The sequence below is a fragment of the Rhamphochromis longiceps genome, linkage group LG20 (assembly GCF_057381845.1).
Source record: "Rhamphochromis longiceps isolate RC_006_pf linkage group LG20, R_longiceps_female_GT1.1, whole genome shotgun sequence".
Classification (NCBI taxonomy): domain Eukaryota; kingdom Metazoa; phylum Chordata; class Actinopteri; order Cichliformes; family Cichlidae; genus Rhamphochromis; species Rhamphochromis longiceps.
Genome location: NC_140576.1, coordinates 3,582,501 through 3,596,479, shown reverse-complemented (window position 1 = coordinate 3,596,479; position 13,979 = coordinate 3,582,501). Strand labels below are relative to the sequence as shown.

Here is a 13,979-nt window from a genome sequence, read left to right as displayed (position 1 = left end):
TATCCCAGTGTGTGTCTTATTATTTATGTATTTATGTCATGGATTTCTTATGGTTTAAAGTCAGGAAAATAAGTTCAGATTCTCTGGTACCCGAAAAATAACATTATATGGATTTCACCTCTTGTATTTATTTATTCTTTAAAAAAAAAGAAAAAAAAAAGACAGCGACTGGGTCTCGATGTAAGTGCTCTTACTAAAGAAAAACTACAGTGTAAATCCGGAAAAGGAAATAGCGCCGTAGAGGTCACCGAGTTCTCGCGGTGGCAGCCGGGACTTCGGCGGACTGTGTGCCTGCGCTGAGGAAAGGTGCGTGTCCCCAGTGTCCGCTCCGGTCGCCCGGTTAGGAATGCGCCTCACGAACCCGGTGTGTGCTGTAGTATTTGACGAAACGCCAGTGGGGACCGCCGTTTAAGAAGAGTCATGGTTTGGCACTGTTTGTACCATTAGTTTCTCGGCGTGTGAGCTTGATTCATTGAGCTAGCTAGTCGTTAGCCCGCTTCGTTGATTCATACGCACGCTAGCTTCAGTCTGTAGCATACCCGCTAGCCGGTTAGCCAATCCAGAGTCGAGTAGGAGAGAACCAGACTGACTGCTGAACTCAGCCGGCGTTTCGGGGAGAAGCGGCGGCGGTGGTGGTGGCAGGAGGGGGCCGGGAGAACGCGACGGGGTAGAAGTGAGTCAGGAGCGGCTGATGAGTTCAGACCAGAGCGGAGAGCCGCCGCTGCTGCAGGAGGAGGCTGATCCCGGACCGAAGACCGGTGGGAAGGACGAGGCTCCGCTGGGGAGCGAGGGAGGGTCAGGCGGCATGGTGAGTGAGGCCTTCTTTAGCCTGTTAGCTTACTGGCTAAGCGACTGCCGCTTTCTAACAGGGAGACCTGTTAGCACAGTACGCCCCCTCTGCGTAATTAGCTTTGTTATTTATTACACATCTAAAATTAACTCAAACAAGATCAAGAATGAAACTTTGAGCGCGTTTGTGAATGTGTGTGAGTTTTTGCGTGACTGTTTTGTGACTATGTGAGAAAGCGGGACCAGAATCAAAGACTTTCACGACTACTTACTCTACTTGCTGCCAGTACAAGCTTTACTTTTACACACTTGGTGATGGTGGCGGTGTGTGTGTGTGTGTGTGGGGGGGGTTATAGCAGTAGCTCTACCGCAGCTCATTCAGATAGCTGCTAACTGTAGCTTAGCCGTTGTAACCAGCAAGCTCATTAAGTAGTTTGCTGAGTAATCATTAGCCCGTAAGTTAAGTTTTGACAGAGCTTTAGGATGACTGCGGTGGTATTTGAAGCGGACACGCGCCGAATCAGTTGTTTTCCGTTAGCGGGTGAACGATGCTTCAATTACTGGCCGAATGATAGTGTTCATTCACTCCGTTATCTGTGAGCTAATCGCGGTGCTAGCAGACCTAGCTAGCGCAGTGACATGCGTTGCAAATACCTGGCCTTTGCTGCGCAGCGCAGTCAGCTGACATTGCTTGGCTCGCTGTGGCCTGTAACACAGAAGCGTGCATTGTAACCATGTGTCAAGTTGCACTGCACATAAATGTCCGCGCTTGTCTGAATGGCACAGAGGCCTCTCCTATGGGTATACATCCCGTTCTTATTGTGTGATCGGGGAGGAGAAGTGCCCTGAGCCATACTACCACCGGGAGCTGCTCTTGTCAGGCCAAGTGCTTCTGCAAAAAAGAGCCAGGATCTGTTAGCAGGTGGTGAATGACAATGTGAAGTAAATCTGACAGTTTAGCAGGAAGCTGCCATCCACTTTACACAAGATTAAAAGCACAGTCCACAGTTAGCTCACATCAAGATCACATCGGTGTCTGTAGATCTTAATGTGTCAGTGTGCAATCTATTCTTGGCCACAGATCTTTGCAGGGTCAGGATTTCTTCTGCCAGACCATAGCCGGTTTGGTATGGAGAGTCACATCAGATCTGTGGATAACATACATGGGAAATAAATTTGTGCTGGTGAAGGTAACATGTAACGTGTTCGTTTGCAAATATTTTGACTACACACAGCTTTTATAGTCACCCCTCCTTGAGGTGAACAGGGTAAGGGCTGATTTTGTTGACAGGAGATCACAAGGCCTTATGGGGACATGTGTCACTGGGATGTTCCAGCCATCAGTATAAATTTAATCAATGAAAATCAGCAGACATAGCTGTAGTTGGCTATGACCCATCTACAGCTCCTCTCTTAGCCTATTATGGTGTTGTTGAAGACCATAATTTAGTTTGGCTTTGTTGTCCCCTGGTGTCAGAATCAAAATATTTTATTAATATCAGAGGGAAGTAATTTTCATTCAGATGCACACTTAAAACATAAATGGGGAAAAATACAAATGAAATATAAAATATAAACAAAACTGGATAAAACTAAGGCACTCAAACTGCCATATTAGAACAATACTATAAACATTATAGACAGTGTATTAGTTATAACAGTCTAGGTGTCATAAGGGGGAGTTATAAAGTTTTTTGGCCAATAGTAGGGGTGATTTCATGTGGTGTTTTTGTGGTGTATTGTGGTTGAATGAGTCTTTTGCTGAACATGCTCCTATGGCTGTCCAGCACAAGGTAAAAAGGGTGTGAAGGATTGTTCAATATTGACTGTAACTTGGATTGCATCCTCCTTCCTTCAACCTCTGCTGGAGTAAGGGCAAACATGCCTTGAGACGTGCAGCAGAGGTCTAAAATTTAAAACTCTGTTTCTTAAAAAGGAATAAAAAGCAACCGGGGGAAAAAAAGAAGCAAAACTCAGGTGACAGATGTGTAAATGGTCACACATTTGTTAGTCAAAAGAGCCCTTATTTGAATGCGTCTTACGTTTGAAGAACCACTAAAAGCATTAAACAGATGAAACGTTGTGTGCATTTCAGTGCTTAAATATAAACTCTTAAATTTCAACAGTAAAATTTAGATAACTGACAACTTACCTCTGCTCAAAAATAAACATCACTCTGCTTTCAGTGTTTGTCAGAACCAAATTTGATTGATCCTCCTCTTTCTGTTTTAAAGGTCACCTTCAAGGGTGCTGGTTTGAATCCTAATGCCAAGGTGTGGCAGGAGATGCCCGTGGCCCCCAGCGAGACCGTTACCAGCAACCCTCATTGGTCTCCCTCGGATCTCAATGAGGGTAAGAAATGAAAGAGAATGCTAAACTGATTTTATTGCGCTTTACAGCACGTGTTTGGAAAATAAGTTTGAAGGCTTTTTTGGGAAACTGGACATTGTGACACCCATGTCTACTCATGGGATTATTTCCCCTTTTTGAGTCAACACTCCTAACGTTGTTATTGGTGTTTTAAAATAATTTTGGGGCCTTACTACTTTAAAAAAAAAAAAAAAAAAAAATTCTTAGATGGCATCTGTATAAGTCGCAACTTTTTTCATGTACACAAACAATAAATAGCTAAACCATCAAAGATGTGGGTAAGTTTGAAATAGACTGCTCTTTCTGAATCAGACTCTTTACCTTGTTCACAGGTTATTCTGAGCCTCCGTCTGCTGGGTGCAAGCAGTATACCGTGGGATTCCCGGCCCTGGATAACAGCAGCTCCACAGCAACAGCTGAGATAGCAGTAAATGGAATGGACCCTCCAGAGTTGGGCTTTTCCCCCGCTGAGTCTACAACAGGGACCTCAGGTCAGTCTTGACACAAGAAGTCATCTTCACACACACAGGCTGCAGCTAAAAATTTGTGTTTTTTTCAATACGTCTGAAAACAGGAAATTATGAACAGCTTGAATGCACTGAGGTGGCAGATTGAGTGATCTGATACCATAAAATGTATCAACAGCTTAAAATACAGGACTTTCATGCAGACGTGTTCACAAAACTCTTTGTTCCACGAGGGAAATTTGTCTGGGAGCCAGATGAAACACTGGCTAAACTGAGAGACTGCTGGGTCACACCTAACCTGTAGAGTTATTTGTATTTAATTACCACCCTGACAAAAACCCTGTCTTAATCACTTGTGTTGCTAAGCATATACTCCACTGTGGAAACTTGGAACCACTGGCCCCTGTGTTAGTTACACCTGTGCAATCTAATGCCCCCCCAAGGTCATAGATAAAGGTGTTGTTGTACACCCTGTATGTGTACAACAACACCTTTATCTGAGTTTGAATGGAGTAGAGTAAAAGTCACCTCAATCTAGCCGCTCTTCCAGTAACTCCAACTTTTCCTGTCGCGCTTATGACACGGATGAATCTGACACTGTTGGAGTCATTTCAGTCACTGCTTATAATGTGACATCAGCATATGTCTTTGAAAAGAAAAAGGTTGTGTTGGAAAAATAATGTCATTAATGCTTTTTAACAGAAAACATTTCAATTTTTTTTTTAACCATTGATTCTTTAATGTTTTACAGTGGATTCAAAAACGGAAGAACAGCCAATCTCTTCTGAGAATTTGCGAGAGTCTCTGAAGAAAGAACTGGAGTATTATTTCTCCAGGTAAGAAGCCAACACCTAAAGCAAATTTTTTTATGCGCAAAATTTAGAAAATAGTTTTCTCTTGACTGTTTGCAGAAGCTAATCTACGTGAATTTATTTATTTATTTTGATTCAGAGAGAACCTCTCAAAGGATTTGTACCTGATGTCCCAGATGGACAGCGATCAGTTTGTCCCTATTTGGACTATTGCCAGTATGGAGAGCATTAAAGTCCTCACTACAGACATGGACCTCATTCTGGATGTGTTGAGATGTAAGTGAAAAGCTGAGGATGGCTCATGTTTAAAAAGGTGTGTACTGATTGGTCTTTTGCCTCAGCTTAAATATTCTTAAACCCACTCTTCCTTCCAGCCTCTCCTATGGTACAAGTGGATGAGAAAGGGGAGAAAGTGCGTCCTAATCACAAGCGGTGCATTATCATTTTGAGAGAAGTTCCCGAAACCACACCTGTTGAGGTAAAAAAAAAAAAAAAAAAAAGTTTGACTGACAGGCCATTAAAGCACTGAAAACATAGTTATATGCTTGAAGTGAGTATGCATTGTATTCAATTCACAGGAAGTGGAGTCATTGTTCAAAAATGACAACTGTCCAAAGGTTATAAGTGTCGAGTTTGCACACAACAACAACTGGTACATCACATTCCAATCGGACACAGATGCTCAACAGGTACTCAGCTCAACTCTTCTTCATCATGTCTAAAGTATTCAGATGAAATCCAGCATCACTAATAGTCGTTTGACTCTTTTTCTTGCCCCCCTAGGCGTACAAGTACTTGAGAGAAGAAGTAAAAACATTTCAGGGAAAACCCATTATGGTGAGTTAAATTAAAATCTGACATTTTGGAAAGGCCCTTCTGTAAACATCTTGACGTCTGTTGACACATTTTCCCCTCTGATTCATACCAACAGGCCAGAATAAAGGCCATCAACACATTTTTTGCAAAGAACGGCTACCGTAGCATGGACAGCAGCCTGTACGCTCAGCAGTCCCAGAGCCAGTCCCAGTACAGCTCTCCGCTCTACATGCAGCACGTCTACCCCCAGCAGCAGTACCCCCTCTACGGCATCGTACCTCCCACCTGGACACCTTCGCCCACACCGTACTTTGAAACGCCTCTGGTGAGATTGACTGTGCTTTTGCTGCTGTGAGACTAACTAAAACCCTCTGTCAGAGGATCTACAGTCAAAGGGGCGAATTCAGTGTAATCTTAAAAGTGTATTATTAATGTTAATTTATTATTTATAGAAGGGGTTTTTGTCACAGGACTTCAGGGACCATTGCACACCTGCCGACTAATCATCCAAGTTTATTTTGCACTAATCGAAATAACTGCATCTTTACAAATATAGCCAAATACAGTCAGGCATTAATGTCTGTTCTGTGTGATTATTAAAACCCAGAAAACAGAAAGCCACACTTCATGCACCTCAAAGGCTTTTGTCTGCGTTCATCACCAGCATTCAGCACCTAAATATAATGCAGGAAATCAACCGTGAAAAATGTGTTTCGCGCCAGCTGTGGCAGAATCCCTTGTTAGTTATTGCTTCCTTATTTATTGTGATGCTTAAATTCAGATGCTTTGCTTTCTGAAATGTCAATGACATAAATACACAATGTTGCATAAGAATTGGCTGGGATGTTTTTGTTTTTTTTTTCTTTTCTAAAGCCGCTCTACAATGAGCTTACCTATTTTCATCTCCTTGGGGAAAGCTAAACAACAGATATATGCAAAAAAGTGTTGCTTTAAGGAGGATTAGTAAATACTGACTTTTTTATTTATTTTTGCCCCCTTCCACCTCTTGAGCAGGCTCCGTTTCCCAACAGTAGCTTTGTGAATGGATTTGGCTCCGCTGGACACTACAAGACCAGCTCCAGTTCTCTTAATATCTCTCGCCCATTCAACAGAAGCCGGTAAGGATTATTGTTGTGAGCTTTTTGTTTGTTTGTTTGGGGGGGGTCTCTTTTCTCAAACATATTAGAATGTTTTATCACTTGTGTTCTTGTTTGCATGAAGTTAAACAGTGAACATTGGACCATCTCTGTAATACAGTTTGTCTAAAGTTAAAGAGGGAACTGCTCATCACTCCCTGTCTTCTTTTACTTCCCCACAGTGTACCCCTCTATTCAAGAAAGAATGTAATAAATGCCTTCAGGTACCACTGTTATACTATATAATGAGCTTCATTGCTTCCCTCATTTCTTACCATACCGCAGTAGCCAAATGATTAAATACATAACAGGCCCCATGCCTTCTGCCAGGCAGATTTTTATGGCCATAATCGTCCTTGTAGTTGTGATAAATGTTTGGTGCCTTTTTATGAGCGTCCTGGATTTGTCTTTCCTTTGATAAATGCTGGCTGCAATCTGATTTCGAGCAACTGGCTTTATTTATTTATTTTTCCAGTTAAGGCCATCTTGCCCTTCTTTGCATTTACATTATTACATGTGACAGCTTCTCTACATCACAACTAACTATCCATCATGTGTAGTCTTTCTTTTTATTTGTGCTGCTTTCATTCGTGACTGTCATCATATGCTGTAACAAAGAAATGCTGACAGGAGTTGAGTGTAGGTCATCTCTGCTGTCAAGCATCAATTCATACACTGCATTTTTGTGCAAAGAGATGACAACTTTTTCAAGCGTGTTCATCACGTTTGTTCAAAAGAAGCTTCACAAAGACATAAGTCAGACCCAGTGATGAGATCATGATGCGCATAGAGGGAAAGAGGGATGGAAGAACTGACTTTGGTTCTCTCTCTTTCTTCATCTTTTCTCTTTGCTCTTTCTTTCTCTCTCTCTGTTCTCCCTGTGGACTTTTAAAGTCAGGAATTTCAGTCCCAACCCAATGAGCGTTCAGATTATGAGATCTGAGGGTCAAAGACCGGTGGGAAGATAAGTTTATGTGAAATCATGCTAATCATACAACATCTAAAAGGTTTATTTGTGGCACAAATCCTGGCAGGTCTTGCAGGGGTGTTGTCAGCTCTGCTCAGTGAGTTAATGATTGGTTGCAGATAGCCAAACACAGTAATTCTGACATCTGAGTTTTAGCTGCTTCAGCCAATCATGACCTCAGTTGTAGTCCAAAACCACCTGCATGTCTACGTTTACTCTGAAGACACAGCATGTTGTCCCATTTCCCTTGCAAACTGTCAAGTTTAGTGTGGTTGCCACCAGTGTTTCCTTTGAACTGACTGAACCGTTTTAGCTTCTTTTCACTAGAAAATAGTTTATTTCCTTTGAAGACTTCAAATGAAATGATGTGTATAGGCTTCTAATTACCTCAGATTGCAGTGCATGATTTTCAGTGTTTTAACACAAGATTTACTCTTAAGTTCATACAGTGGTTTAGGGCTGTGCGATATGACCAAAATCTCATATCCCAATATAAGACATTTATCGTCCCGACAACGATATTTATCACAAAAGTTTTACATTTTCTGTAACTTCTGTGAATCTCGGGCAACTCGACTTGCACAAAGCGTTTTTCACCTGGGCGTCGTGTACCTGGAATTGAGTTTAAACTGACACAATTTTAACAATTTTTGTGAGTATTACACGGCGTGCTGCTGGGAAAAGCCTGTCTTAAGGTTTTTATTTATTTTTTTAGCACCTGACGGCTCTTTTTAGCTTCTCATCCGTGAACACTCTGCATACTATTTCATGTGATTCAGTTTATTTTGAAAAATCTCAACAGGATCTTAAGCTTTATTGTGAAAGGTTTATGTGGAAAATAAACAAGCGGTTTTACCTTTGTTGTTGCTAACGAAATGCATAAAGCAGTTGTCCGTCCATAGTGTGGGTATTTTAAATATGAGAGAAATTCTACAGTGACCATCAAAACGATGAAAAACTATTGCTGTAAACAGTTCATTTTGCGACACCACGAAACAAACAATAGCGTAATATGAAACGATAGACGTTTTTATATCGTCATCTGAAATATATAGTTATATCGAACAGCCCTACAGTGGTTTAACATCTTATAGCCAACAAATTGGATTAATGTACTTGTAACAGCTGCTGAACTGCTTTCAAAGGCTCTGGATGTGTATTACACAGATCTGTTTCCTTGGAACACATAAGCATAATGTCTTGTGTATTTTATGACTGCAAAAATACACGACTAAAAGTTGGTAAATGTGTAAAAATATAAATCCTGAACGGAATAATTTATATTACGTGGACTTAAGTGTAAAAGCACCAAGCACCTTAACCGAAAGTTATTAAGTTCAGTAGGAAGCACTGGTTGCCAATTTGTATGCAGAGCATTTTAAATGCATAGTAACCTTGATCTTCACTTTCCCCTCACGACAACAGAAACCACGTGAAGCCCCAGGTGAGGCCAAACGACGTGACCTCAGCATCCGTAACACCGGTCCCACTGGAAAGCCTGACCGGACTGCGAAGCCCGCAGCCTCCTGCTCCCAACGCTACTGCCGCCGTCTCCACTACTAACACAGTCCAGACAACCACTGACTTGACCATGGCATTCTCGCATCTACCCCCCTCTTCCTCATTGGACGCCAGCGATGACAGTGGGGTAGCTGGACGTGGAAGGTAAGCCTCATCTGTTTCAAACCTGGTCGAATGTTAGAGCTGCTGCTCGTGGGTTAGATTTGATAGGTTATGATATTTCCATCGATTTAAGCAGGTTAGAGTTGACTTGACTTTAACCAAAAGCCATATTTTGAACTAAATGCAGTTTAAATGAGTAAAAGGGTTTTTAGACCTAGACATGAGTGTCATTTCAGTGGGTAGGTACTACTCAGATTTGATTTTTATTTTTTATTTTTTGGTAAATGAAACAAACAAAACAGTCAACTTGGGAGTTCAAAATTCCACTTACAGCATTAATCATCAACTTGAAGACTAAAACTAAACTTTTTTTTTTTTGCTTTTTTGGCAAGTCTCATGTACTGCTCCCTGCCAGGAGCATGCCTCACTGTGTCCCCAGTGTCAACAGCAGCATCTGTGCTTGAGCTAGTTGCACATGTTCTTTTTTTTTTTTTGTCTGTTGCTTCAAACATTTTCTTTCTGATTTATATGTAAACATCAAATGATGTCATTGAAATTTGCTTATTGACTGACGCATGCTTAATGGATTTGGCATGCATATGACTTTTGACTGACTTGACTCTTTATTCACACCTTATTTATTTGTATTTCAGACGTACGACCTACAGAGGAACACGGAGGAGGCGAGAAGAAGAAAGGATTGCGGTAAACAGCAATTACCTATGGCCATAAAACTTGTATGTTGTGTTTAAAACCATGAACCATGTAATGATATTTCTGCCCGTTGGCTCTGTTTTTAATTCCTTTTCTCAGAGGCCTGTACCCTTAACAGAGGTCAAGGTTTCACCACCCAAGTTTGACCTGGCTGCTACCAACTTCCCTCCTCTTCCGGGCTGTGTGGTCAGCACACAGGGGGAGCCAGTGTTAGAAAACCGGATGTCGGATGTAGTACGTGGTTTGTACAGGGACAAGGTAAGAAAATGAGTTTGTAAATCTCTTGAACAATGATGCATAGAAAGCATTGTTGAAATGAGGACTGCACAAGTGTAACATTCATGCACTTTGCTTTTTATAGGCAGAACAAGCCAATAAAGAAGCCACTGCGAGTCCAGGTTCAGGTCAAGTCACAGAGGAAGCTGTGGCTGTCATAAGTCCTGCCCCGGCAGCAGCAAAATCTGCTACTCAACCACTTGGACCTTCAGCCTCTGGGTATGATTGTCTCTGCTCTTAATTTGAGCATGTTTTGTTCTTACAATAAAACTTAAAATGTTAGCTTTGCTAACTGAACCTCTTGTCCTGATAGTACTGTTCGTCAGGAGAAGAGAGTCGAACGGGTGGAACCTACGACTCAAAAACCAACTCCACGCACACCTGTCAAAACTCCCGGCAACCCCGCCTCCACACAGCCTGTGCCTAGCTCCAGGCCTCAGACCTCTGCTGCTTCCACACCAGCCACACCCAGCACGGCTGCCCCTGCGACAGCCGCTCTTCCCACCCCTGCACAGGTGAGAATCTGACTTTCCTGTTGTTGCTGCCGCCACATGAGCACAGTTGTCTTCCTGATGATGAGATCTTTTGCGCATAGAGGGAAAGTGAGGTAGTGAATTGACTGGCTTTGGCTCTATCCCTCATCTCTGTCACTCTTTTTTTTCTTCTCTCTCTCTCTCATTTCACCCCAACCCCACCCCCCATGCTTTTGTCTCACCAAAAGTCCAGAATTTTCACTCCTACCCCAATGAGCGTCAAGATTATGAGATCTGAGGGTTTGACTGGAAGGGTGCTAAAACTCAGTAAATGAGTGTATGTTTTACCCATCTTAAAAATGTTTTTTCTGTTTTTGTTTAGGAGCCCCGTAAACTCAGCTACGCCGAAGTGTGTCAAAGGCCACCCAAGGACCCTCCCCCTGCATCCCCTGCCCCGGCCACCCCGGCCACCTCTAGCACTGCGTCGGGCCAGCCACTACGTGAATTGCGCGTGAACAAGGCCGAGGAGCCGGGCTCCAGCAGCAGTCCTGGAGACAAGCACGAGAGAAGCCACGACAGGGAGGGGGGATGGGAATGCAAGGAGAGCCGGCCACCGCGTGAACGTGACTCTCAAGGCTACCACCGCAGCAATGGTCCCAGGGGCACCGGGGGCCTCAAGTTCCGGGACCATAGGCGTCCTCCACCACCCCGACGCAGCTCCCCGCAGGGAGGATACAGGCACACTGGAAAAGAGCAGAACATCCCACCAGTATCGCCAAAATAAAAACTTGATATCAATAGAAAAAGATGTATGAATATATACATGGATATATATAATTATATAAAAATGAATAACATAAAAGCAACAACAATTATGGTAGCCACCTTCCCCACCCCCCTGGAACATGTCCAAAGAGAGGCTTTTAAAGTGGCAATGAGACTGACATCCAGGACTTATGGGCAAAATGACACCTGAAGAACTTTGACGAGTGATTGGAAAAGAAACAAAAACGTTGTTTTGGCCTTCAGAAATACGCTTAAAAGAATTTAAGTGTGACTTACCTGAAGGTTGTTGATTCGTTCATGCTCCGCTAGGGAAAGGTGGGATGCTGGGCCTCGTAAATGGCCCTCTACCTTTTTTTTTTTCTTTTTTTTTTTTAATTAAAGAATAGATGTTGGTCTGCAAGAACAATATGCACTAAGAAAAAAGAACATGCATATATGTCATGTACATATACAAAGATATCACTAACACGCAATGAGACATCAGTTTTTGTTTTGTTTTTTCTCTTGTGTGCTTAGGTTTGCAAGTATGACTGAAGGGTTGACTGATGTCTGTGTATGCATCGATTGTTAAGCTAAATGACTGAAGTGCTGCAGGGTGCTGTCGCACTGATGTAATGATATTGAGAACATTTTGATTTTTACAGCAGAGATTCTGAATCGTCCTGAAACGGGACAATGTGGTCTTCTAATGTATATCAATGAATTGTGTTCTATGGTGGTATTTTGATCCTGGTTCATGATTGGCTTAAACGCTCTCCGTCAGATTATCAGAAGGTGTTGACATGCACCGCGGTCAGATGTGTGATTTTTCTTCAAAGCCCGGATGCTCTGTAGGGGGGGCTCACTGGGCTGTTAGCCACGGTGAACCTGCTAGCCTGGTCCAAAGTTTTTCACGTTGAGTTTTACGTGTTTTGAGTTTAACTGTTCCGATGAATTCAGAATATCGTCATGTTGATTATCAGTCAGGTTCTCTGTTTACATGTTTTGTTGTGGGTTTTGTTTTTTGGGGGGATCGTGTGTTTTCATGAGGAAAAACAAATAGGTTTTTGCTAAGATTTGACTGCTTGGTGCGCCCAGTGGTTTTAGGCAAGGTTTGGCTTTTCTACATCATCATCATCATCATCATCACGGGATATCCAGGTTAAGCTTATCTGTGAATTTGTTCTTAACAATGGCATAATGTCAAAAAAAATAGACTGAGTGCTGTTAGCTAATGATGATAGCTATTTACTATCAGGCAGCCAAGTTGTGGATATAAAGGAAATTGGAATATTTTCACGTGCTACGTGCCAGCTGGCTGCGATTATAGTGTGCTAGGATAAAGTTTAGATTTTTATTGATGAGGTCTGCTAATGTAATCTTTGGGGGAACTCTTTGGCCCAGTGAAACTGGATTTTGAAAAAGCTGTAGAGGTGTAGTAACCTATGCTATATTGTAATAACCCTTCACTAGAAATGTGTGTGGGAGAATGTAATTGTTCTAGTATTGAATTTACGGAGGGAGGCTTTTGACCAGTCAATCCACCAGATTGTTTTGTGCTTTTAGGGTGAGTTTGCTGTTTTGTTTTGTTTTCCTTTTGTTTTGTTTTTCTTCTAAGTTTTGGAAAACAAACAGGTTAACTTAGAATTTGAAGTTTGACTCACTGTATGTATTGCTTTCTTAAATTTATTTATTTTAATTCTAATGCAGCGCTTTTCTCCCAATCTTGGTAGGCTGGTTTCCCCAAAGTTGTGTGAAATCGCATTGGCAAAAATGAAAAAAATCACATATGACATTTCTGTACCGATTAAGATGTCAGCTGAGAGAAAATACTTGTTGCGTTGACTTTGGGATTAGTAATGCAGTAAACGAGTATCCAATCACTGGAGCTGTTTTTTGTTTAGTTTTTTTCATTAATAAGTATGAGCAGCTAGTGATTTAGTATAATTAAAGAAATGCACTAACTTTGTTTTTAAAAAGAATCTTACTCATGAGTAATGTGAAATCATTTTAGAAGCATATGGTTGATGTTGACAGGCTTGCAAAAATACCTACAGGATTTGCTCCCCCCTCCCCCCCCCAAAAAAAAATATGTTTGGGTTATTTTCTGTTAATTTGGGTTGGGGTGGCAAATGGAAATGTAGTCATGAATCAACCAAGTGTTTGAGACACAATCTTAGAACTGTATGAAATGTCACCAAAAATAAATTATTTTGATTTGGCTTCCCAGTGTCACATTTATTACTGTTGTTTTGTTTTAAGCACCTACACGAAACATATGTTTTCTTTTAGTGTATCAAGCTGTTAATAGAACTACAGACTGAATATCCTGCATCTCTGATCATTTGTTACATTGTTTATTTTAATTTTATTGTTTTTAAAACATTTAAAGTCAAAAAGAGCAGACAACATTTTTCCAGTCTTCCACTGTGAAATTGTGTGTATTGCAGCTTCAGTCTTCTCTTCTCAGCTGACAGAAATGTGGTCTTCTGCTGCTGTAGCACATCTGCTTCAAGGTCCAATGTGTTCAGAGAGGCTCTTCCGCATACTTCTGTTGTAGCAAGTGGTTATTTGAGTGACTATTTGCTCGAAGCTGGCTGGCCAATCTGCCACCAACAAGGTATTTTGACACAGACCTGCCACATGGTGAATATCATTTTATCAGACCATTCTCAGTAAATGGCTGTAGGGGGAAATCCCAGTGGATCAGACATTTTGTTGGTCTCAGTTCCACCATCAGGCCAGGGTCTTTCTGTGTGGAGTTTGCATGT

At 41.8% G+C, this 13,979-nt stretch overlaps 1 protein-coding gene across 2 annotated transcripts; it reads left to right on the top strand.

Annotated features, from left to right (window-relative positions):
- The first annotated feature begins 258 nt into the window (after positions 1-258).
- On the top strand, positions 259-13,285 carry larp4aa (La ribonucleoprotein 4Aa). Of its 2 annotated transcripts, XM_085393493.1 has the most exons (17): positions 259-808; positions 3,024-3,141; positions 3,492-3,650; positions 4,378-4,462; positions 4,578-4,714; positions 4,813-4,916; positions 5,017-5,127; positions 5,222-5,275; positions 5,370-5,579; positions 6,269-6,372; positions 6,573-6,614; positions 8,783-9,022; positions 9,634-9,685; positions 9,794-9,952; positions 10,056-10,189; positions 10,284-10,485; positions 10,826-13,285. In XM_085393493.1, the coding sequence occupies exons 1-17, from the start codon at positions 692-694 to the stop codon at positions 11,225-11,227; spliced, it is 2,430 nt and encodes an 809-aa protein (XP_085249619.1). In that variant the 5' UTR covers positions 259-691; the 3' UTR covers positions 11,228-13,285. The 2 variants fall into 2 exon arrangements, with proteins under 2 accessions (XP_085249619.1, XP_085249620.1); XM_085393494.1 differs by lacking the exon at positions 6,573-6,614 and having other exon boundaries at positions 260-808.
- Positions 13,286-13,979: the final 694 nt, after the last annotated feature.